The sequence below is a fragment of the Cherax quadricarinatus genome, chromosome 17 (genome assembly GCF_038502225.1).
Source record: "Cherax quadricarinatus isolate ZL_2023a chromosome 17, ASM3850222v1, whole genome shotgun sequence".
Lineage (NCBI taxonomy): Eukaryota > Metazoa > Arthropoda > Malacostraca > Decapoda > Parastacidae > Cherax > Cherax quadricarinatus.
In genome coordinates this window covers 30591066-30615939 of record NC_091308.1, presented here as the reverse complement: position 1 = coordinate 30615939, position 24874 = coordinate 30591066, and the positions used below count along the sequence as shown (strand labels likewise).

Here is a 24874-nt window from a genome sequence, read left to right as displayed (position 1 = left end):
ACACCACCACCACACACCACCACCACACACCACGACCACACACCACCCCCACAGTACTACAACTACCCCTCTTTCCTCCTGGCACCACTACCGTTGTAAACATCTGACACTAGAGTAAAATATAGAGTGGTGTCTTGTGTAAGCATCCGCACCTGTGAGATGAAGCCATAACCAAGGTGGAAGGAGTAAGGAGCGGACACTGATGGTCCTGAAGATGGCTTCCCAGCTCACCCGAGAGAGTCAGTAGCGCTCTTCACCAGCCGGACCAGACCAGGCTGTCCTACACCACATTCACAACTTAACAAGTGTTTTTTTTTTGTGCTTCAGTGTTACCGAGCATCTGTTTGGCTGTCAAAGTTGTTAGACCTAAGGTCCATTGACTTCACAAATATGTCCCAAGCTTATCGCTTCTCCATTAAAAATAACTCCTAACTGCTGCACTTGTTCATTAAATGTAAGAATTAATAGGGAATAAAATACGTATTCAAGTAAACTATTAACTTTATATACAATGTAATATATATATATATATATATATATATATATATATATATATATATATATATATATATATATATATATATATATATATATATATATATATATATATGCAAAACAACCACTGTGAAAGGATAGTGAAATTCAAAGAGCTTTCGTGACTTCTCACATTATCAAGGAACAGTACATCAAAGCAAGGCATATAAAGGGTCTAGACCACACCTCGCCATCACATCCCACAACAAAGCAAAACCTGACGCTCGACGACCCCGACTTGTGTGTGTGCTTTACCTATTCCTGCCGAATAGGTAAAACTGGTGTGGAGAAAAATCTCCAGTAAAAGTGGGGGGTATCCCTCAGCCCCCTTTCAGCCCTATGAGAGACTTAGCCCTCCCGAAAGGGGAGCTAAGCGGCTACTTCTAGAGGTACTGCTCAAGTCGTAGCACAGATGAACAAACAGATGTACACCTTGATAGGAACTTTATCAACAGTTTTAGTTAAAATTACTTGTCCAGTGTAATCTACACGTGTCATCTCAAATGGAGTGACATGACATACTCGGATATGGAGGTGGACCTGGATATTGACATACTCGCATATCGAAGTGACGACATGTGATATAATCTTTATTAGTTTTTTCAGGCTTCATCAACCTTGAGGTATCTAGTAAGATCGTTGTATGTGACAGTGTGTCAGCTGCTCCACCATGTAACACGTTACTGTGGACATTTTTTACAATCAATTTTGTTAGCCAATGATTTTTGGGGATCAATATTGGATGTATGGCTTCTTTGGGTAGTAACGAATTATGAATTCTTTCTCAACATCTTATAATCTTTTCTGAGTCGAGGTAAAGACCTAAAGAATTAATCATATTAGGTTTGTTTGGGGATTTACCCTGAGTTTCCAGAAATCTGTACTCTGTATAGAAGACATCTTTATTTGTTTTACTCAGTATTTGATGGGTTCAGGAAATTCATAATTAGGCTTTGTCCCCTTAATAAAATTGAAGACAAGAGTTTACCCAAAGATGAGTATTTAGATCCATCAATAACTATTTCTGGTGTGTCTGCTGTATTGAAGTAGATTATTTCTACTGTGTTCAAGCAGACTGTTTCTTCTTATTATGTGAGTTTTTTTGCTGAGGCCAGTTATTTCCATTAGAGAGCCAGTTAGGTCAGTGGAGCCATAATTTATTATCCACAAATTTCTTGAGTGGGACACGTGACAACATGTCAGCTGGATTCTCTTGGGTAGAGACGTGGAGATAGAGATAATCTCTGCATCTCTTTTATTTCTGCTACTCTGTTCTGTACATAGACCAGCTTACTCTTATTATTTCTTAACCACTGGAGAACTGCTTCATTATCACTCCAGATCACGGTTTTTTCAATAGTGAGATGATCAAGTACTTTGTTGAGATAGACAGCTAATTTTGTACCTACATAGAGTGCTGTCAGTTCCAACTGTGGTACTGTTCTGACCTTCAAGGGTGCTACCCTGGCCTTTGAAGTAATTAGTGTACTTCAGCATTACTCATGTAAGCTACAGCGTCATAACCTCTGGTTGAAGCATCACAGAACACATGTAATGTGTACTTCTTTCCCTCTTGACCTATTTGTCTGGGAAATTTAATTTGATGAAGTTGTTTAAACTCCGTGGATAATTCATCCCATGCTTGACTCATTTCTAGAGGCAAGTTCTCATCCCAACCGATTTTGAGTTTCCATGCATCTTGCACAAGCATTTTACCTTTTATGGTGATTGGTGAGACGAGTCCTAGAGGATCAAAACATTGTGATACCTCTGACAGTAAACTACGTTGATGTATTGTTTATTTCTTTGAGGCTCAAAGTGTCTTATTGTGTGTTCCAATTAAGTCCCAGCATATTGTTGCAATCAGGAATTTCAGCTTCAGGGAAATCTTCGATAAGTTCCCTTAAATGAGTTGAATTAGTATTCTACATCCTTAGAGGCATATTTGCATCTGTCATCTCCTTGGTAGCTTCTCTGTATAAGGATTTCAAAACCTCCTCTTTATTCACAATACCTTAAAGATTGTCCACTTAAAAAACTTTTATTTAATATTTCTTTGAAGGGACTTTCAGATTTCTTCGGGTGTGTATTTAGAGTAGCTTCTAGCAAGAATGGAGAGGATGTTGCACCAGACACAACAGACTTGAAACGATATGTTTTTACAGGACTCTGAGAATCATGTGGATTTTCAGGCCACAAGAATCGAGAATAATCTGTCTATTTCTTGTAGGCCTACTCTTAAGAAAGCTTTGGAAATATCAGCTGAGAATCATGTGGATTTTCAGGCCATAAGAATCGAGAATAATCTGTCTATTTCTTGTAGGCCTACTCTTAAGAAAGCTTTGGAAATATCAGCCGTGTAGGCATATGGCTTTGTGCGAAATTCCATAAGCACGTCTCCAAGCTTCTCAGTTAGTGAGGGTCCGGTTATCAGACAATCATTAAGACTTGCTACATCTTTATTAGCACGTGCGATGTAATTATATACAACACGTAGTGGTGTGGTTTCAGAATCTTTTCTGACTCCATACAAGATGCAAAACAGTCATGGGGGAGTTGAATGATACCTCTAGACCTTTCGTGTTGCAATCAATTGTTGCAGTGTTGCAGAAAAGAGGTCCAAGCAAATGCGATCACAGGGAGCGCCTTTGCAAAGGCGCCATGGTTCGAACCCCATGGCAAGTGGCCAAATGTTAACACTGGTTAACACAGGCCAATGGTTAAGACACTGGCCTGCGAGTTTTTGGACTCGTTCTCCATGAGTTCGATCCCCGCCCACATTGGTAGTTTCTCAGAGTTGATTGCTTCTTCCCATCGTCATGTCTTCCTCTCATCATGTCTTAGGTTTTTTTTTTTTTTTTTTTTTTTTTCTTAAAGAAATTTTGTAATCCCCTATTTTTTCGAATGTTCGTTAACGTTATCTCTTTTTCTTATATTTGTGCTTCTCGACTTAACTTGGTGGACGGTGATACATAGAGACCTTGAGTGTCATGGCCGTCCTGGCATGTTCCGTGTACATAGTCCAGATAATGAGAAGTTGACACCCCTCCCCTCCCCTTCCCTTCTACCTTTTCATCAACAGAACACGCGCACGCGCGCGCACGCGCACACACACACACACACACACACACACACACACACCCACACACACACACACACACACACACACACACACACACACACACACACACACACACATACATCAGGAGAAAAACAACACTCAAGGACCAGATAATCAGGCTAAGGAACGAAGGAGGAGAGACAAGAAATGACCGTGAAGTATGTGAGGAACTCAACAAGAGATTCAAAGAAAGTGTTCACAGAGGAGACAGAAGGGGCTCCAGAAAGACGGAGAGGTGTGGCACACCACCAAGTGTTGAACACAGTGCACACAACCGAGGAAGAAGTGAAGAGGCTTCTGAGTTAGCTAGATACCTCAAAGGCAATGGGGCCAGATAACATCTCTCCATGGGCCCTGAGAGAGGGAGCAGAGGTGCTATGTGTACCCCTAACAACAATATTCAATACATCTATCGAAACAGGGAGATTGCCTGAGGCATGGAAGACAGCAAATGTAGTCCCAACCTTTAAAAAAAGGAGACAGACATGAAGCACTAAACTACAGACCAGTGCCCCTCAAGGAAGGTTCCTTGATGTTGGTGAGGGGCTCTTGATTTAGGGAATTGGATCTGTGCTCCAGTTCCCCGAATTAAGCCTGAATGCCTTCCACATCCCCCCCCCAGGCGCTGTATAATCCTCCGGGTTTAGCGCTTCCCCCTTGATTATAATAATAATAATAATACAGACCAGTGTCACTGACATGTATAATATGCAAAGTCATGGAGAAGATTATCAGGAGAAGAGTGGTGGAACATCTAGAAAGGAATGATCTCGTCAACAGCAGCCAACATGGTTTCAGGGATGGGAAATCCTGTGTCACAAACCTACTGGAGTTCTATGACATGGTGACAGCAGTAAGACAAGAGAGAGAGGGGTGGGTAGATTGCATTTTCTTGGACTGCAAGAAGGCGTGTGACACAGTTCCACACAAGAGATTAGTGCAAAAACTGGAGGACCAAGCAGGGATAACAGGGAAGGGACTACAATGGATCAGGGAATACTTGTCAGGAAGACAGCAGCGAGTCATGGTATGTGGCGAGGTGTCAGAGTGGGCGCCTGTGACCAGAGGGTTCCCACAGGGGCCAGTCCTAGGACCAGTGCTGTTTCTGGTATTTGTGAACATGATGGAAAGAATAGACTCTGAGGTATCCCTGTTTGCAGATGACGTGAAGTTGATGAGAAGAATTCATTCGATCGAAGACCAGGCAGAACTACAAAGGGATCTGGACAGGCTGCAGACCTGGTCCAGCATTTGGCTAGTGGAGTTCAACCCCACCAAGTGCAAAGTCATGAAGATTGGGGAAGGGCAAAGAAGATCGCAGACGGAGTACAGTCTAGGGGGGCCAGAGACTACAAACCTCACTCAAGGAAAAAGATCTTGGGACGAGTATAACACCAGGCACATCTCCTGAAGCGCACATCAGCCAAATAACTGCTGCAGCATATGGGCGCTTAGTAAACCTCAGAACAGCATTCGGACATCTTAATAAGGAATCTTTCAGGACCCTGTACACCGTGTACGTTAGGCCCATATTGGAGTATGCGGCACCAGTTTGGAACCCACACCTAGCCAAGCACGTAAAGAAACTAGAGAAAGTGCAAAGGTTTGCAACAGGATTAGTCCCAGAGCCAAGAGGTATGTCCTACGAGGAGAGGTTAAGGGAAATCGACCTGACGACGCTGGAGGACAGGAGAGATAGGGAGGACATAATAGCCACATACAAAATACTGAGAGGAATTGACAAGGTGGACAAAGACAGGATGTTCCAGAAATAGGACACAGCAACAAGGGGACACAGTTGGAAGTTGAAGACACAGATGAATCACAGAAATGTTAGGAAGTATTTCTTCAGCCACAGAGTAGTCAGTAAGTGGAATCGTTTGGGAAGCGATGTAGTGGAGGCAGGATCCATACATAGCTTTAAGCAGAGGTATGATAAAGCTCACGGTTCAGGGAGAGTGACCTAGTAGCGACCAGTGAAGAGGCGGGGCCAGGAGCTAGGACTCGACCCCTGCAACCTCAACTAGGTGAATACACCCTACCACCCCTCCGTCAAAAGAACCCCCCCCCTTCCTTCCCGTCCGCCATTAGCAGCCCCCTACTCCCCCCCCCCAAGCGTCATAACCTTCGTCACAATAACTCGCAGGGACAATACATACGCGCTGATTACATGAAACTCCTCGTTATCTTCCACTTTTTTCCGCACTGGACTGAAGAAGGCACTGGCTGGCGAAACGTTTCCAGAATAAAGATACCCAAATGTTATACAAGTATTGCATTTATCGTCTTGTAAAACGACTCCTGGTGAACGTGTTGCAGTTCCCTACAGTACTGTGGTGGCTGCTGGGGTCAAGAACTGTGGTGGCTGCTGGGGCCAAGAACTGTGGTGGCTGCTGGGGTCAAGAACTGTGGTGGCTGCTGGGGCCAAGAACTGTGGTGGCTGCTGGGGCCAAGAACTGTGGTGGCTGCTGGGGTCAAGAACTGTGGTGGCTGCTGGGGCCAAGAACTGTGGTGGCTGCTGGGGTCAAGAACTGTGGTGGCTGCTGGGGCCAAGAACTGTGGTGGCTGCTGGGGTCAAGAACTGTGGTGGCTGCTGGGGCCAAGAACTGTGGTGGCTGCTGGGGCCAAGAACTGTGGTGGCTGCTGGGGCCAAGAACTGTGGTGGCTGCTGGGGTCAAGAACTGTGGTGGCTGCTGGGGCCAAGAACTGTGGTGCCTGCTGGGGCCAAGAACTGTGGTGGCTGCTGGGGCCAAGAACTGTGGTGGCTGCTGGGGCCAAGAACTGTGGTGGCTGCTGGGGCCAAGAACTGTGGTGGCTGCTGGGGTCAAGAACTGTGGTGGCTGCTGGGGCCAAGAACTGTGGTGGCTGCTGGGGTCAAGAACTGTGGTGGCTGCTGGGGCCAAGAACTGTGGTGGCTGCTGGGGTCAAGAACTGTGGTGGCTGCTGGGGCCAAGAACTGTGGTGGCTGCTGGGGCCAAGAACTGTGGTGGCTGCTGGGGTCAAGAACTGTGGTGGCTGCTGGGGTCAAGAACTGTGGTGGCTGCTGGAGCCAAGAACTGTGGTTGCTGCTGGGGTCAAGAACTGTGGTGGCTGCTGGGGCCAAGAACTGTGGTGGCTGCTGGGGCCAAGAACTGTGGTGGCTGCTGGGGCCAAGAACTGTGGTGGCTGCTGGGGTCAACTGTGGTGACTACTGGGGCCAAGAACTGTGGTGGTTGCTGGGGCCAAGAACTGTGGTGGCTGCTGGAGCCAAGAACTGTGGTTGCTGCTGGGGTCAAGAACTGTGGTGGCTGCTGGGGCCAAGAACTGTGGTGGCTGCTGGGGCCAAGAACTGTGGTGGCTGCTGGGGCCAAGAACTGTGGTGGCTGCTGGGGCCAAGAACTGTGGTGGCTGCTGGGGCCAAGAACTGTGGTGGCTGCTGGGTTCAACTGTGGTGACTTCTGGGGCCAAGAACTGTGGTGGTTGCTGGGGCCAAGAACTGTGGTGGCTGCTGGGGCCAAGAACTGTGGTGGCTGCTGGGGCCAAGAACTGTGGTGGCTGCTGGGGCCAAGAACTGTGGTGGCTGCTGGGGTCAAGAACTGTGGTGGCTGCTGGGGCCAAGAACTGTCGTGGCTGCTGGCGCCAAGAACTGTGGTGGCTGCTGGGGACACGAACTGTGGTGGCTGCTGGGGCCAAGATCTGTAGTGGCTGCTGGGGTCAAGAACTGTGGTTGCTGCTGGGGCCAAGAACTGTGGTGGCTGCTGGGGCCAAGAACTGTGGTGGCTGCTGGGGCCAAGAACTGTGGTGGCTGCTGGGGCCAAGAACTGTGGTTGCTGCTGGGGCCAAGAACTGTGGTGGCTGCTGGGGCCAAGAACTGTGGTGGCTGCTGGGGTCAAGAACTGTGGTGGCTGCTGGGGTCAAGAACTGTGGTGGCTGCTGGGGCCAAGAACTGTGGTGGCTGCTGGGGCCAAGAACTGTGGTTGCTGCTGGGGTCAAGAACTGTGGTGGCTGCTGGGGCCAAGAACTGTGGTGGCTGCTGGGGCCAAGAACTGTGGTGGCTGCTGGGGTCAAGAACTGTGGTGGCTGCTGGGGTCAAGAACTTTGGTGGCTGCTGGGGCCAAGAACTGTGGTGGCTGCTGGGGTCAAGAACTGTGGTGGCTGCTGGAGCCAAGAACTGTGGTGGCTGCTAAGGTCAAGAACTGTGGTGGCTGCTGGGGTCAAGAACTGTGGTGGCTGCTGGGGTCAAGAACTGTGGTGGCTGCTGGAGCCAAGAACTGTGGTTGCTGCTGGGGTCAAGAACTGTGGTGGCTGCTGGGGCCAAGAACTGTGGTGGCTGCTGGGGCCAAGAACTGTGGTGGCTGCTGGGGCCAAGAACTGTGGTGGCTGCTGGGGTCAACTGTGGTGACTACTGGGGCCAAGAACTGTGGTGGTTGCTGGGGCCAAGAACTGTGGTGGCTGCTGGAGCCAAGAACTGTGGTTGCTGCTGGGGTCAAGAACTGTGGTGGCTGCTGCGGCCAAGAACTGTGGTGGCTGCTGGGGCCAAGAACTGTGGTGGCTGCTGGGGCCAAGAACTGTGGTGGCTGCTGGGGCCAAGAACTGTGGTGGCTGCTGGGGCCAAGAACTGTGGTGGCTGCTGGGGCCAAGAACTGTGGTGGCTGATGGGGCCAAGAACTGTGGTGGCTGCTGGGGCCAAGAACTGTGGTGGCTGCTGGGGCCAAGAACTGTGGTGGCTGCTGGGGCCAAGAACTGTGGAGGCTGCTGGGGCCAAGAACTGTTGTGGCTGCTGGGGTCAAGAAGTGTTGTGGCTGCTGGGGCCAAGAACTGTGGTGGCTGCTGGGGCCAAGAACTGTGGTGGCTGCTGGGGTCAACTGTGGTGGCTGCTGGGGCCAAGAACTGTGGTGGCTGCTGGGGCCAAGAACTGTGGTGGCTGCTGGGGCCAAGAACTGTGGTGGCTGCTGGGGTCAACTGTGGTGGCTGCTGGGGCCAAGAACTGTGGTGGCTGCTGGGCCCAAGAACTGTGGTGGCTGCTGGGGCCAAGAACTGTGGTGGCTGCTGGGGCCAAGAACTGTGGTGGCTGCTGGGGCCAAGAACTGTGGTGGCTGCTGGGGCCAAGAACTGTGGTGGCTGATGGGGCCAAGAACTGTGGTGGCTGCTGGGGCCAAGAACTGTGGTGGCTGCTGGGGCCAAGAACTGTGGTGGCTGCTGGGGCCAAGAACTGTGGAGGCTGCTGGGGCCAAGAACTGTGGTGGCTGCTGGGGCCAAGAACTGTGGTGGCTGCTGGGGCCAAGAACTGTGGTGGCTGCTGGGGCCAAGAACTGTGGTGGCTGCTGGGGTCAACTGTGGTGGCTGCTGGGGCCAAGAACTGTGGTGGCTGCTGGGGCCAAGAACTGTGGTGGCTGCTGGGGTCAAAAACTGTGGTGGCTGCTGGGGCCAAGAACTGTGGTGGCTGCTGGGGTCAAGAACTGTGGTGGCTGCTGGGGCCAAGAACTGTGGTGGCTGCTGGGGCCAAGAACTGTGGTGGCTGCTTGGGCCAAGAACTGTGGTGGCTGCTTGGGCCAAGAACTGTGGTGGCTGCTGGGGCCAAGAACTGTGGTGGCTGCTGGGGTCAACTGTGGTTGTTGCTGGGGCCAAGAACTGTGGTGGCTGCTGGGGTCAACTGTGGTTGTTGCTGGGGCCATGAACTGTGGTGGCTGCTAGGGCCAAGAACTGTGGTGGCTGCTGGGGTCAACTGTGGTTGTTGCTGGGGCCAAGAACTGTGGTGGCTGCTGGGGCCAAGAACTGTGGTGGCTGCTGGGGCCAAGAACTGTGGTGGCTGCTGGGGTCAACTGTGGTTGTTGCTGGGGCCAAGAACTGTGGTTGCTGCTGGGGCCAAGAACTGTGGTGGCTGCTGGGGCCAAGAACTGTGGTGGCTGCTGGGGTCAAGAACTGTGGTGGCTGCTGGGGTCAAGAACTGTGGTGGCTGCTGGGGCCAAGAACTGTGGTGGCTGCTGGGGCCAAGAACTGTGGTGGCTGCTGGGGTCAAGAACTGTGATGGCTGCTGGGGCCAAGAACTGTGGTGGTTGCTGGGGCCAAGAACTGTGGTGGCTGCTGGGGCCAAGAACTTTGGTGGCTGCTTGGGCCAAGAATTGTGGTGGCTGCTTGGGCCAAGAACTGTGGTGGCTGCTGGGGCCAAGAACTGTGGTGGCTGCTGGGGCCAAGAACTGTGGTGGCTGCTGGGGCCAAGAACTGTGGTGGCTGCTGGGGCCAAGAACTGTGGTGGCTGCTGGGGCCAAGAACTGTGGTGGCTGCTGGGGAGAAGAACTGTGGTGGCTGCTGGGGTCAAGAACTGTGGTGGTTGCTGGGGTCAAGAACTGTGGTGGCTGCTGGGGTCAAGAACTGTGGTGGCTGCTGGGGCCAAGAGCTGTCGTGGCTGCTGGGGTCAAGAACTGTGGTGGCTGCTGGGGCCTAGAACTGTGGTGGCTGCTGGGGTCAAGAACTGTGGTGGCTGCTGGGGCCAAGAACTGTGGTGGCTGCTGGGGCCAAGAACTGTGGTGGCTGCTGGAGCCAAGAACTGTGGTGGCTGCTGGGGCCAAGAACTGTGGTGGCTGCTGGGGTCAAGAACTGTGGTGGCTGCTGGGGTCAAGAACTGTGGTGGCTGCTGGGGTCAAGAACTGTGGTGGCTGCTGGGGCCAAGAACTGTCGTGGCTGCTGGCGCCAAGAACTGTGGTGGCTGCTGGGGTCAACTGTGGTGGCTGCTGGGGCCAAGAACTGTCGTGGCTGCTGGGGTCAAGAACTGTGGTGGCTGCTGGGGTCAAGAAGTGTGGTGGCTGCTGGGGTCAAGAACTGTGGTGGCTGCTGGGGTCAAGAAGTGTTGTGGCTGCTGGGGCCAAGAACTGTGGTGGCTGCTGGGGCCAAGAACTGTGGTGGCTGCTGGGGCCAAGAACTGTGGTGGCTGCTGGGCCAAGAACTGTGGTGGCTGCTGGGGCCAAGAACTGTGGTGGCTGCTGGGGTCAACTGTGGTGGCTGCTGGGGCCAAGAACTGTGGAGGCTGCTTGGGCCAAGAATTGTGGTGGCTGCTGGGGCCAAGAACTGTGGTGGATGCTGGGGCCAAGAACTGTGGTGGCTGCTGGGGCCAAGAACTGTGGTGGCTGCTGGGGCCAAGAACTGTGGTGGCTGCTGGGGCCAAGAACTGTGGTGGCTGCTGGGCCAAGAACTGTGGTGGCTGCTGGGGCCAAGAACTGTGGTGGCTGCTGGGGTCAACTGTGGTGGCTGCTGGGGCCAAGAACTGTGGAGGCTGCTGGGGCCAAGAATTGTGGTGGCTGCTGGGGCCAAGAACTGTGGTGGATGCTGGGGCCAAGAACTGTGGTGGCTGCTGGGGTCAAGAACTGTGGTGGCTGCTGGGGTCAAGAACTGTGGTGGCTGCTGGGGCCAAGAACTGTGGTGGCTGTTGGGCCAAGAACTGTGGTGGCTGCTGGGGTCAAGAACTGTGGTGGCTGCTGGGGCCAAGAACTGTGGTGGCTGCCGGGACCAAAAACTGTGGTGGCTAGTGGGCTCAAGAACTGTGGTGGCTGCATGGGCCAAGAACTGTGGTGGCTGCTGGGCAAAGAACTGTGGTGGCTGCTGGGGCCAAGAACTGTGGTGGCTGCTGGGGCCAAGAACTGTGGTGGCTGCTGGGGCCAAGAACTGTGGTGGATGCTGGGATCAAGAACTGTGGTGGCTGCTGTGGTCAAGAACTGTGGTGGCTGCTGGGGCCAAGAACTGTGGTGGCTGCTTGGGTCAACAACTGTGGTGGCTGCTGGGGTCAACTGTGGTTGTTGCTGGGGCCAAGAACTGTGGTAGCTGCTTGGGCCAAGAACTGTGGTGGCTGCTGGGGCCAAGAACTGTGGTGGCTGCTGTGGTCAAGAACTGTGGTGGCTGCTGGGGCCAAGAACTGTGGTGGCTGCTGGGGCCAAGAACTGTGGTGGCTGCTGGGGTCAACTGTGGTTGTTGCTGGGGCCAAGAACTGTGGTAGCTGCTTGGGCCAAGAACTGTGGTGGCTGCTGGGGCCAAGAACTGTGGTGGCTGCTGGGGTCAAGAACTGTGGTGGCTGCTGGGGTCAAGAACTGTGGTGGCTGCTGGGGCCAAGAACTGTGGTGGCTGCTGGGGCCAAGAACTGTGGTGGTTGCTGGGGCCAAGAACTGTGGTGGCTGCTGGGGCCAAGAACTGTGGTGGCTGCTTGGGCCGAGAACTGTGGTGGCTGCTTGGGCCAAGAACTGTGGTGGCTGTTGGGGCCAAGAACTGTGGTGGCTGCTGGGGCCAAGAACTGTGGTGGCTGCTGGGGCCAAGAACTGTGGTGGCTGCTGGGGCCAAGAACTGTGGTGGATGCTGGGATCAAGAACTGTGGTGGCTGCTGTGGTCAAGAACTGTGGTGGCTGCTGGGGTCAAGAACTGTGGTGGCTGCTGGGGCCAAGAACTGTGGTGGCTGCTGGGGCCAAGAACTGTGGTGGCTGCTGGGGACAAGAACTGTGGTGGTTGCTGGGGCCAAAAACTGTGATGGCTGCTTGGGCCAAGAACTGTGGTGGCTGCTGGGGCCAAGAACTGTGGTGGCTGCTGGGGCCAAGAACTGTGGTGGCTGCTGGAGCCAAGAACTGTGGTTGCTGCTGGGGTCAAGAACTGTGGTGGCTGCTGGGGCCAAGAACTGTGGTGGCTGCTGGGGCCAAGAACTGTGGTGGCTGCTCGGGCCAAGAACTGTGATGGCTGCTGGGGTCAAGAACTGTGGTTGCTGCTGGGGTCAAGAACTGTGATGGCTGCTGGGGCCAAGAACTGTGATGGCTGCTGGGGCCAAGAACTGTGGTTGCTGGTGGGGTCAAGAACTGTGATGGCTGCTGGGGCCAAGAACTGTGATGGCTGCTGGGATCAAGAACTGTGGTTGCTGCTGGGGTCAAGAACTGTGATGGCTGCTGGGGACAAGAACTGTGGTTGCTGCTAGGGCCAAGAACTCTGGTTGCTGCTGGGGCCAAGAACTGTGGTTGCTGCTGGGGCCAAGAACTGTGGTTGCTGCTCGGGTCAAGAACTGTGGTTGCTGCTGGGGCCAAGAACTGTGGTGGCTGCTGGAGCCAAGAAATGTGGTGGCTGCTGGGGCCAAGAACTGTGTTGCTGGGGCCAAGAACTGTGGTTGCTGCTGGGGCCAAGAACTGTGGTTGCTGCTGGGGTCAAGAACTGTGGTTGCTGCTGGGGTCAAGAACTGTGGTTGCTGCTGGGGCCAAGAACTGTGGTTGCTGCTGGGGTCAAGAACTGTGGTTGCTGTTGGGGCCAAGAACTGTGAAGGCTGCTGGGGCCAAGAACTGTGGTTGCTGCTGGGGCCATGAACTGTGGTGGCTGCTGGGGTCAACTGTGGTGGCTCCTGGGGTCAGGAACTGTGGTGGCTGCTGGGGCCAAGAACTGTGGTGGCTGTTTGGCCAAGAACTGTGGTGGCTGCTGGGGCCAAGAACTGTGGTGGCTGCTGGGACCAAGAACTGTGGTGGCTAGTGGGCTCAAGAACTGTGGTGGCTGCTGGGGCCAAGAACTATGGTGGCTGCTGGGCCAAGAAATGTGGTGGCTGCTGGGGCCATGAACTGTGGTGGCTGCTGGGGCCAAGAACTGTGGTGGCTGCTGGGGCCAAGAACTGTGGTGGCTGCTGGGGTCAAGAACTGTGGTGGCTGCTGGGGCCAAGAACTGTGGTGGCTGCTGGGGCCCAAGAACTGTGGTGCTGCTGGGGCCAAGAACTGTGGTGGCTGCTGGGGCCAAGAACTGTGGTGGCTGCTGGGGCCAAGAACTGTGGTGGCTGCTGGGGACAAGAACTGTGGTGGCTGTTGGGGCCAAAAACTGTGGTGGCTGCTTGGGCCAAGAACTGTGGTGGCTGCTGGGGCCAAGAACTGTGGTGGCTGCTGGGGCCAAGAACTGTGGTTGCTGCTGGGGCCAAGAACTGTGGTGGCTGCTGGGGCCAAGAACTGTGGTGGCTGCTGGGGCCAAGAACTGTGGTGGCTGCTGGGGCCAAGAACTGTGGTGGCTGCTGGGGCCAAGAACTGTGGCTGCTGGGGCCAAGAACTGTGGTGGCTGCTGGGGCCAAGAACTGTGGTGGCTGCTCGGGCCAAGAACTGTGGTTGCTGGTGGGGTCAAGAACTGTGATGGCTGCTGAGGTCAACAACTGTGGTAGCTGCTGGGGTCAACATCTGTGGTGGCTGCTGGGGTCAACAACTGTGGTGGCTGCTGAGGTCAACAACTGTGGTAGCTGCTGGGGTCAACAACTGTGGTGGCTGCTGGGGTCAACAACTGTGGTGGCTGCTGGGGTCAACGACTGTGGTGGCTGCTGAGGTCAACTGTGGTGGCTGCTGGGGTCAACTGTGGTGGCTACTGGGGTCAACAACTGTGGTGGCTGCTGGAGTCAACAATTGTAGTGGCTGCTGGGGTCAAGAACTGTGGTGGCTGCTGGGGCCAAGAACTGTGATGGCTGCTGGGGCCAAGAACTGTGGTTGCTGGTGGGGTCAAGAACTGTGATGGCTGCTGGGGCCAAGAACTGTGATGGCTGCTGGGGTCAAGAACTGTGGTTGCTGCTGGGGCCAAGAACTGTGGTTCCTGCTGGGGCCAAGAACTGTGGTTGCTGCTTGGGTCAAGAACTGTGGTTGCTGCTGGGGCCAAGAACTGTGGTGGCTGCTGGGGCCAAGAACTGTGGTGGCTGCTGGGGTCAAGAACTGTGGTTGTGGCTGCGGCCAAGAACTGTGGTTGCTGCTGGGGCCAAGAACTGTGGTTGCTGCTGGGGCCAAGAACTGTGTTTGCTGCTGGGGTCAAGAACTGTGGTTGCTGCTGGGGCCAAGAACTGTGGTTGCTGCTCGGGTCAAGAACTGTGGTTGCTGCTGGGGCCAAGAACTGTGGTTACTGCTCGGGCCAAGAACTGTGGTTGCTGCTGGGGTCAAGAACTGTGGTTGCTTTTGGGGCCAAGAACTGTGATGGCTGCTGGGGCCAAGAACTGTGGTGGCTGCTGGGGTCAACAACTGTGGTGGCTGCTGGGGTCAACAACTGTGGTGGCTGCTGGGGTCAAAAACTGTGGTGGCTCCTGGGGTCAACAACTGTGATGGCTGCTGGGGTCAACAACTGTGGTGGCTGCTGGGGTCAACTGTGGTGGCTGCTGGGGTCAACGACTGTGGTGGCTGCTGGGGTCAACAACTGTGGTGGCTGCTGGGGTCAACAACTGTGGTGGCTGCTGAGGTCAACAACTGTGGTAGCTGCTGGGGTCAACAACTGTGGTGGCTGCTGGGGTCAACAACTGTGGTGGCTGCTGGGGTCAACGACTGTGGTGGCTGCTGAGGTCAACAACTGTGGTAGCTGCTGGGGTCAACAACTGTGGTGGCTGCTGGGGTCAACTGTGGTGGCTACTGGGGTCAACTGTGATGGCTGCTGGAGTCAACAACTGTAGTGGCTGCTGGGGTCAAGAACTGTAGTGGCTGCTGGGGTCAAGAACTGTGGTGGCTGCTGGGGCCAAGAACTGTGATGGCTGCTGGGGCCAAGAACTGTGGTGGCTGCTGGGGCCAAGAACTGTGGTGGTTGCTGGGGCCAAGAACTGTGGTGGCTGCTGGGGCCAAGAACTGTGGTGGCTGCTTGGGCCGAGAACTGTGGTGGCTGCTTGGGCCAAGAACTGTGGTGGCTGTTGGGGCCAAGAACTGTGGTGGCTGCTGGGGCCAAGAACTGTTGTGGCTGCTGGGGCCAAGAACTGTGGTGGATGCTGGGATCAAGAACTGTGGTGGCTGCTGTGGTCAAGAACTGTGGTGGCTGCTGGGGTCAAGAACTGTGGTGGCTGCTGGGGCCAAGAACTATGGTGGCTGCTGGGGCCAAGAACTGTGGTGGCTGCTGGGGACAAGAACTGTGGTGGTTGCCTGGGCCAAAAACTGTGATGGCTGCTTGGGCCAAGAACTGTGGTGGCTGCTGGGGCCAAGAACTGTGGTGGCTGCTGGGGCCATGAACTGTGGTGCCTGCTGGGGCCAAGAACTGTGGTGGCTGCTGGGGCCAAGAACTGTGGTGGCTGCTGGAGCCAAGAACTGTGGTTGCTGCTGGGGTCAAGAACTGTGGTGGCTGCTGGGGCCAAGAACTGTGGTGGCTGCTGGGGCCAAGAACTGTGGTGGCTGCTCGGGCCAAGAACTGTGATGGCTGCTGGGGTCAAGAACTGTGGTTGCTGCTGGGGTCAAGAACTGTGATGGCTGCTGGGGCCAAGAACTGTGATGGCTGCTGGGGCCAAGAACTGTGGTTGCTGGTGGGGTCAAGAACTGTGATGGCTGCTGGGGCCAAGAACTGTGATGGCTGCTGGGATCAAGAACTGTGGTTGCTGCTGGGGTCAAGAACTGTGATGGCTGCTGGGGACAAGAACTGTGGTTGCTGCTAGGGCCAAGAACTCTGGTTGCTGCTGGGGCCAAGAACTGTGGTTGCTGCTGGGGCCAAGAACTGTGGTTGCTGCTCGGGTCAAGAACTGTGGTTGCTGCTGGGGCCAAGAACTGTGGTGGCTGCTGGAGCCAAGAAATGTGGTGGCTGCTGGGGCCAAGAACTGTGTTTGTTGCTGGGGCCAAGAACTGTGGTTGCTGCTGGGGCCAAGAACTGTGGTTGCTGCTGTGGTCAAGAACTGTGGTTGCTGCTGGGGTCAAGAACTGTGGTTGCTGCTGGGGCCAAGAACTGTGGTTGCTGCTGGGGTCAAGAACTGTGGTTGCTGTTGGGGCCAAGAACTGTGAAGGCTGCTGGGGCCAAGAACTGTGGTTGCTGCTGGGGCCATGAACTGTGGTGGCTGCTGGGGTCAACTGTGGTGGCTCCTGGGGTCAGGAACTGTGGTGGCTGCTGGGGCCAAGAACTGTGGTGGCTGTTTGGCCAAGAACTGTGGTGGCTGGTGGGGCCAAGAACTGTGGTGGCTGCTGGGACCAAGAACTGTGGTGGCTAGTGGGCTCAAGAACTGTGGTGGCTGCTGGGGCCAAGAACTATGGTGGCTGCTGGGCCAAGAAATGTGGTGGCTGCTGGGGCCATGAACTGTGGTGGCTGCTGGGGTCAAGAACTGTGGTGGCTGCTGGGGTCAAGAACTGTGGTGGCTGCTGGGGCCAAGAACTGTGGTGGCTGCTGGGGCCCAAGAACTGTGGTGGCTGCTGGGGACTAGAACTGTGGTGGCTGCTGGGGCCAAGAACTGTGGTGGCTGCTGGGGCCAAGAACTGTGGTGGCTGCTGGGGACAAGAACTGTGGTGGCTGTTGGGGCCAAAAACTGTGGTGGCTGCTGGGGCCAAGAACTGTGGTGGCTGCTGGGGCCAAGAACTGTGGTGGCTGCTGGGGCCAAGAACTGTGGTGGCTGCTGGGGCCAAGAACTGTGGTGGCTGCTGGTTCCAAGAACTGTGGTGGCTGCTGGGGCCAAGAACTGTGGTGGCTGCTGGGGCCAAGAACTGTGGTGGCTGCTGGGGCCAAGAACTGTGGTGGCTGCTGGGGCCAAGAACTGTGGTGGCTGCTCGGGCCAAGAACTGTGGTTGCTGGTGGGGTCAAGAACTGTGATGGCTGCTGAGGTCAACAACTGTGGTAGCTGCTGGGGTCAACGACTGTGGTGGCAGCTGGGGTCAACAACTGTGGTGGCTGCTTAGGTCAACAACTGTGGTAGCTGCTGGGGTCAACAACTGTGGTGGCTGCTGGGGTCAACAACTGTGGTGGCTGCTGGGGTCAACGACTGTGGTGGCTGCTGAGGTCAACTGTGGTGGCTACTGGGGTCAACAACTGTGGTGGCTGCTGGAGTCAACAACTGTAGTGGCTGCTGGGGTCAAGAACTGTGGTGGCTGCTGGGGCCAAGAACTGTGATGGCTGCTGGGGCCAAGAACTGTGGTTGCTGGTGGGGTCAAGAACTGTGATGGCTGCTGGGGCCAAGAACTGTGATGGCTGCTGGGGTCAAGAACTGTGGTTGCTGCTGGGGCCAAGAACTGTGGTTGCTGCTGGGGCCAAGAACTGTGGTTGCTGCTCGGGTCAAGAACTGTGGTTGCTGCTGGGGCCAAGAACTGTGGTGGCTGCTGGGGCCAAGAACTGTGGTGGCTGCTGGGGTCAAGAACTGTGGTTGTGGCTGCGGCCAAGAACTGTGGTTGCTGCTGGGGCCAAGAACTGTGGTTGCTGCTGGGGCCAAGAACTGTGTTTGCTGCTGGGGTCAAGAACTGTGGTTGCTGCTGGGGCCAAGAACTGTGGTTGCTGCTCGGGTCAAGAACTGTGGTTGCTGCTGGGGCCAAGAACTGTGGTTACTGCTCGGGCCAAGAACTGTGGTTGCTGCTGGGGTCAAGAACTGTGGTTGCTTTTGGGGCCAAGAACTGTGATGGCTGCTGGGGCCAAGAACTGTGGTGGCTGCTGGGGTCAACAACTGTGGTGGCTGCTGGGGTCAACTGTGGTGGCTGCTGGGGTCAAAAACTGTGGTGGCTCCTGGGGTCAACAACTGTGATGGCTGCTGGGGTCAACAACTGTGGTGGCTGCTGGGGTCAACTGTGGTGGCTGCTGGGGTCAACGACTGTGGTGGCTGCTGGGGTCAACAACTGTGGTGGCTGCTGGGGTCAACAACTGTGGTGGCTGCTGAGGTCAACAACTGTGGTAGCTGCTGGGGTCAACAACTGTGGTGGCTGCTGGGGTCAACAACTGTAGTGGCTGCTGGGGTCAACGACTGTGGTGGCTGCTGAGGTCAACTGTGGTAGCTGCTGGGGTCAACAACTGTGGTGGCTGCTGGGGTCAACTGTGGTGGCTACTGGGGTCAACAACTGTGGTGGCTGCTGGAGTCAACAACTGTGGTGGCTGCTGGAGTCAACAACTGTAGTGGCTGCTGGGGTCAAGAACTGTGGTGGCTGCTGGGGTCAAAAACTGTGGTGGCTGCTGGGATCAACAACTGTGGTGGCTGCTGGGATCAACAACTGTGGTGGCTGCTGGGGTCAACAACTGTGGTAGCTGCTGCGGTCAACTGTGGTGGCTGCTGAGGTCAACTGTGGAGGCTGCTGGGGTCAACTGTGGTGGCTGCTGGGGTCAACAACTGTGGTAGCTGCTGGGGTCAACAACTGTGGTGGCTGCTGGGGTCAACAGCTGTGGTGGCTGCTGGGGTCAACTGTGATGGCTGGTGGGGTCAACAACTGTGATGGCTGCTGGGGTCAACTGTGGTGGCTGCTGGGGTCAACAACTGTGGTGGCTACTAGGGTCAACTGTGGTGACTACTGGAGTCAACGACTGTGGTGGCTGCTGGGGTCAACTGTGGTGGCTGCTGGGGTTAACTGTGGTGGCTGCTGGGGTCAACAACTGTGGTGGCTGCTGAGGTTAGTAACTGGTGGCTGCTGGGGTCAACGACTGTGGTGGCTGCTGAGGTCAACAACTGTGGTAGCTTCTTGGGTCAACAACTGTGGTGGCTGCTGGGGTCAACGACTGTGGTGGCTGCTGATTTCAACAACTGTGGTAGCTGCTGGGGTCAACACCTGTGGTGGCTACTGGGTCAACAACTGTGGTGGCTACTGGGGTCAACAGCTGTGGTGGCTACTGGGGTCAACAGCTGTGGTGGCTGCTGGAGTCAACAACTGTGGTGGCTACTGGGGTCAACAACTGTGGTGGCTACTGGGGTCAACAGCTGTGGTGGCTACTGGGGTCAACAGCTGTGGTGGCTACTGGGGTCAACAGCTATGGTGGCTACTGGGGTCATTAGCTGTGGTGGCTACTGTGGTCAACAGCTGTGGTGGCCGCTGGGGTCAACAGCTGTGGTTGCTGCTGGGGTCAACAGCTGTGGTGGCTGCTGGGGTCAACGACTGTGGTGGCTGCTGGGGTCAACTGTGGTGGCTGCTGGGGTTAACTGTGGTGGCTGCTGGGGTCAACTGTGGTGGCTGCTGAGGTTAGTAACTGGTGGCTGCTGGGGTCAACGACTGTGGTGGCTGCTGAGGTCAACAACTGTGGTAGCTGCTTGGGTCAACAACTGTGGTGGCTGCTCTGGTCAACGACTGTTGTGGCTGCTGATTTCAACAACTGTGGTAGCTGCTGGGGTCAACAACTGTGGTGGCTACTGGGGTCAACAACTGTGGTGGCTACTGGGGTCAACAGCTGTGGTGGCTACTGGGGTCAACAGCTGTGTTGGCTGCTGGAGTCAACGACTGTGGTGGCTTCTGGGGTCAACAACTGTGGTGGCTACTGGGGTCAACAGCTGTGGTGGCTACTGGGGTCAGCAGCTGTGGTGGCTACTGGGGTCAACAGCTGTGGTGGCTACTGGGGTCAACAGCTGTGGTGGCTACTGGGGTCAACAGCTGTGGTGGCCGCTGGGGTCAGCTGTGGTGGCTGCTGGGGTCAACAGCTGTGGTGGCTGCTGGGGTCAACAGCTGTGGTGGCTACTGGGGTCAACTGTGGTGGCTGCTGAGGTCAACAACTGTGGTTGCTACTGGGGTCAACAACTGTGGTAGCTGCTGATGTCAACAACTGTGGTGGCTACTGGGGTCAGCAACTGTGGTAGCTGCTGATGTCAACAACTGTGGTGGCTACGGGGGTCAACAACTGTGGTAGCTGCTGATGTCAACAACTGTGGTGGCTACTGGGGTCAACAACTGTGGTAGCTGCTGATGTCAACAACTGTGGTGGCTACTGGGGTCAACAACTGTGGTAGCTACTGATGTCAACAACTGTGGTGGCTACTGGGGTCAACTGTGGTTGCTGCTGATGTCAACAACTGTGGTGGCTACTGGGGTTAACAACTGTGGTAGCTGCTGATGTCAACAACTGTGGTGGCTACTGGGGTCAACAACTGTGGTAGCTGCTGATGCCAACAACTGTGGTGGCTACTGGGGTCAACAACTGTGGTAGCTGCTGATGTCAACAACTGTGGTGGCTACTGGGGTCAACAACTGTGGTAGCTGCTGATGTCAACAACTGTGGTGGCTACTGGGGTCAACAACTGTGGTAACTGCTGATCTCAACAACTGTGGTGGCTACTGGGGTCAACAACTGTGGTAGCTGCTGATGTCAACAACTGTGGTGGCTACTGGGGTCAACAACTGTGGTAGCTGCTGATGTCAACAACTGTGGTGGCTACTGGGGTCAACAACTGTGGTAGCTGCTGATGTCAACAACTGTGGTGGCTACTGGGGTCAACAACTGTGGTAGCTGCTGATGTCAACAACTGTGGTGGCTACTGGGGTCAACAACTGTGGTAGCTGCTGATGTCAACAACTGTGGTGGCTACTGGGGTCAACAACTGTGGTAGCTGCTGTCAACAACTGTGGTGGCTACTGGGGTCAACAACTGTGGTAGCTGCTGATGTCAACAACTGTGGTGGCTACTGGGGTCAACAACTGTGGTAGCTGCTGATGTCAACAACTGTGGTGGCTACTGGGGTCAACAACTGTGGTAGCTGCTGATGTCAACAACTGTGGTGGCTTCTGGGGTCAACAACTGTGGTAGCTGCTGATGTCAACAACTGTAGTGGCTACTGGGGTCAACAACTGTGGTAGCTGCTGATGTCAACAACTGTGGTGGCTACTGGGGTCAACAACTGTGGTAGCTGCTGATGTCAACAACTGTGGTGGCTACTGGGGTCAACAACTGTGGTAGCTGCTGATGTCAACAACTGTGGTGGCTACTGGGGTCAACAACTGTGGTAGCTGCTGATGTCAACAACTGTGGTGGCTACTGGGGTCAACAACTGTGGTAGGTGCTGATGTCAACAACTGTGGTGGCTACTGGGGTCAACAACTGTGGTAGCTGCTGATGTCAACAACTGTGGTGGCTACTGGGGTCAACAACTGTGGTAGCTGCTGATGTCAACAACTGTGGTGGCTACTGGGGTCAACAACTGTGGTAGCTGCTGATGTCAACAACTGTGGTGGCTACTGGGGTCAACAACTGTGGTAGCTGCTGATGTCAACAACTGTGGTGGCTACTGGGGTCAACAACTGTGGTAGGTGCTGATGTCAACAACTGTGGTGGCTACTGGGGTCAACAACTGTGGTAACTGCTGATGTCAACAACTGTGGTGGCTACTGGGGTCAACAACTGTGGTAGCTGCTGATGTCAACAACTGTGGTGGCTACTGGGGTCAACAACTGTGGTAGCTGCTGATGTCAACAACTGTGGTGGCTACTGGGGTCAACAACTGTGGTAGCTGCTGATGTCAACAACTGTGGTGGCTACTGGGGTCAACAACTGTGGTTGTGGTGTCATGTATTTCTGTAGTTCCTCTCTTCTTTCACAATTTCTCATGATATGTGCACACATTATATGTGCACACATATGTGCACACATATGTGCACACATTGTATGTGCACACATATGTGCACACATATGTGCACACATTTTATGTGCACACAAAATTTACCTTCATGGGAGGACGTAATAATTTTCTCTAGGAATTTTAATATTTTCCTACTTTTTCCATCGGAGTAAAAATTTGATTTTCGACTTCACAGATTATTCTTAGTCAGTTTACATTTCCTCTTGGTTTAACATTGCTAATTTTCTGTTAATATCTCGTTTTAACATTTGCGCTGTTACTGTGTTAAAATTGTTTTGCGGTGTTGCAGGCAAGACAGACAGGTGAACGTTGCAACCCTGACAACCTATTAGATTAAGGTCACTCATCGAATTTCTAAGAAATTTTTTAATTCGTTCTTGTGACATTTATTAAAATTTCGCTTTACATTCAAAGACTAATCAAAATAAAAATTACAGCTTTACCCAAAACTCATTAAACCTCCAGAAGTTGTATTCTGGATGAGACTTTATAGTGTATTGACTGCTTGTTATCTCCAACGCTGGCCTCCACACTGGCCTCCACGCTGGCCTCCACCCTGTGTCACCTTACCGCGTCGGTGATGTGACTAGTACACAAATAACCCGCATATAGAAGAGAGGAGCTTACGACGACGTTTCGGTCCGACTTACACCATTTACAAAATCACACTAACGGAAACGAACGAACGGAAAGGAGATAGGGAGAGAGGGAGGGATATATATATAGGCAGGAAGTGGTAGTAGTAGTAGTGGGGGAGGTAGTAAGGAGGAGAAGCCAGTCAAATACAAAGAGCAGCACTGCAAGGGAGCTAGGTGCCCACAAGGGAGCTAGGTGTCCACAAAGGAGCTAGGTGCCCACAAGGGAGCTAGGTGCCCACAGAGGGTAAGAGCAAGAACACAGAGGAAAAAAAATTATCCAAGTCGGACCGAAACGTCGTCGTAAGCTCCTCTCTTATATGTGCGGGTTATTTGTGTATCGTTCCAGTCACGGTATTGTGCCCTTTTTGTTGTTTATTGATGTGACTAGTGTCAGGGGGAGTGAGGTGCGACACTCCTCCTGAAGGTGTGCCACTCGCCTAGCAAGGTGCTTGCCCAGGAGCCCAGCATCCGCCCTTAGAATAAATGATGGGAGGGGGGGAGAGTAGGAGAGGGGGGAACATTTCCTCTTTCGTCAAAATCTGCCTATGACGAAGTATGTTTGAGAAAGACCTGCCAAGTATGGGTCAGTAAGCCTCCTGCAGTGTTCCTCCGTACTTATATTCTTATGTACTATTGTTGGGTGTTAGCATTACACTGTGTTACGGACTGGCTAGTCCGCTATTTATTGGTAGTTATGTTATTACCAAGTGGACCAACTAGTTACTGAAGCTCTTATTACAGAATGGCGGGGATGGCTGGCGTGCCCACTTGGCAAGGCGTACCACAACCCCAGCTGCCCACGGGACAGATGCCACAGCTGCAGCAGCCAGCGTCGATGGTGGGAGCTTATCCCGTGCAGCAGTTTCAGGTTAGTGAGCTGAGCAGTGAGTGTAGCAATGAGTTGGGAAGTGAGACTTGGAGGGAGGGAGAAACCCCGCCTGGTGAGAGGAAGTCTGGTACCTGCCTGGTGAAGGTCTGGTACCTGCCTCTTGAAGATCTGGTACTTGCCTGGTGAAGGTCTGGTACCTGCCTCGTGAAGGTTTGATACCTGCCTCTTCAAGGTCTGGTAGTTGCCTCTTCAAGGTCTGGTACCTGCCTCTTCAAGGTCTGATACCTGCTTCAAGGTCTGGTACCTACCACACGAGGGGCTGGTACTCACCTTAAGTGCGCCTCATATGCTCCTGAAACCAGTCATTTCTTTTAGTACATCCAGAATAATCACGAACTTTTAGTTTGAACGTCAGCAGGTGTTCACGTGTAATTTCAATGTAAACAATGTACGAGCCTCTGTACACCAACCAGACAAAGCTTCTCTGTAATGTGGCGGTAAATAGGCAATATCTTTCTTTTGGAAGCCAGAACTACTATTTACATTTGTTTAGCCTATCACTACGTCAAGTGCATTGAATACGCAACGAGCTGCTAAAAACATGGTATGGTTATGCCGACGAGGTGTGGAAAAAGACACGTACAGTTCAGGACATTAGAATAAACTTGTAGCCACGAGTGGCTTTAAGAAGATAAAGAAGGAACACTACAGCAGGCCTACTGGCCCGTGCGATGCAGGGCCAAGTCACATCCACTTTAGGATTGAAGAAGTCGGTCGGAGCGAAACGTTTCCTCTAATATGTCTTGAACTGCAAGTTACTGTCTTTTTTCCACAACGATCTGTTTATTAGCCAGGTAGGTGTAATGTTTGTCAGGAAACAGGACAAGTGTATCCTGACGCGGGTGTTAGTCATATGACCCACAGCTGGAGCTTGTGATTATCTGACAGAGGATTTCCGCTGGCTTACCGGTCCACCTCTTTAAAAGTCATGGTTATGATTATAACCATTAAGTTATTACCATGTTCATTAACGTTCACCACCACCATTTTATAGGCAGATTCCCTGGCCAAACCTTAAGTCAGGTGACCTCCGTTTGTACCCTGCAGGTAGGCCGTTCCTGGGAGGCCTCTCCCTCACTCTCCACTACACCAAGAGGACAGGCAGACGGGCTCTGACACGTACTTCAATATATCTCCTCCATAACAATATTACTTTGTATTTCTTGCTACCTTGCAGCCAGCAATAACAGCATGGTTGATCAGGCCCTGATCCACCGCGAGGCCTGGTCGCAGACCGGGCCGCGGGGGCGTTGACCCCCTAAACCCTCTCCAGGTATACCATCACTTCTAACCACGGACCCAACACACGTTCATGATGAGCCCACCAGTGTTTGTGGTGGTGGTGTCCTCAGAGGGAAGGGATACCATTTTCTTTTTCAAATAAAAAAGACCCTGGATACCTAATCAAATTTATTTGGGAGGTCCGTCACTCAATTAAAATGAATAATTTCTTATCACATCAATGAGACAACACAGATGACAGAATTTTATAT

The 24874-nt window shown here is 53.7% G+C and overlaps 1 protein-coding gene across 1 annotated transcript in view; it reads left to right on the top strand.

The window, feature by feature from the left end:
• LOC128686284 (cytotoxic granule associated RNA binding protein TIA1) overlaps positions 1-24874 on the top strand; it is a gene marked incomplete in the record, with an annotated part of 1123904 nt that overhangs the window by 1066754 nt on the left and 32276 nt on the right. The window contains 1 exon segment of the mRNA XM_070085945.1: positions 23234-23360. Within this exon segment, the coding sequence (XP_069942046.1) occupies positions 23234-23360 (127 nt within the window).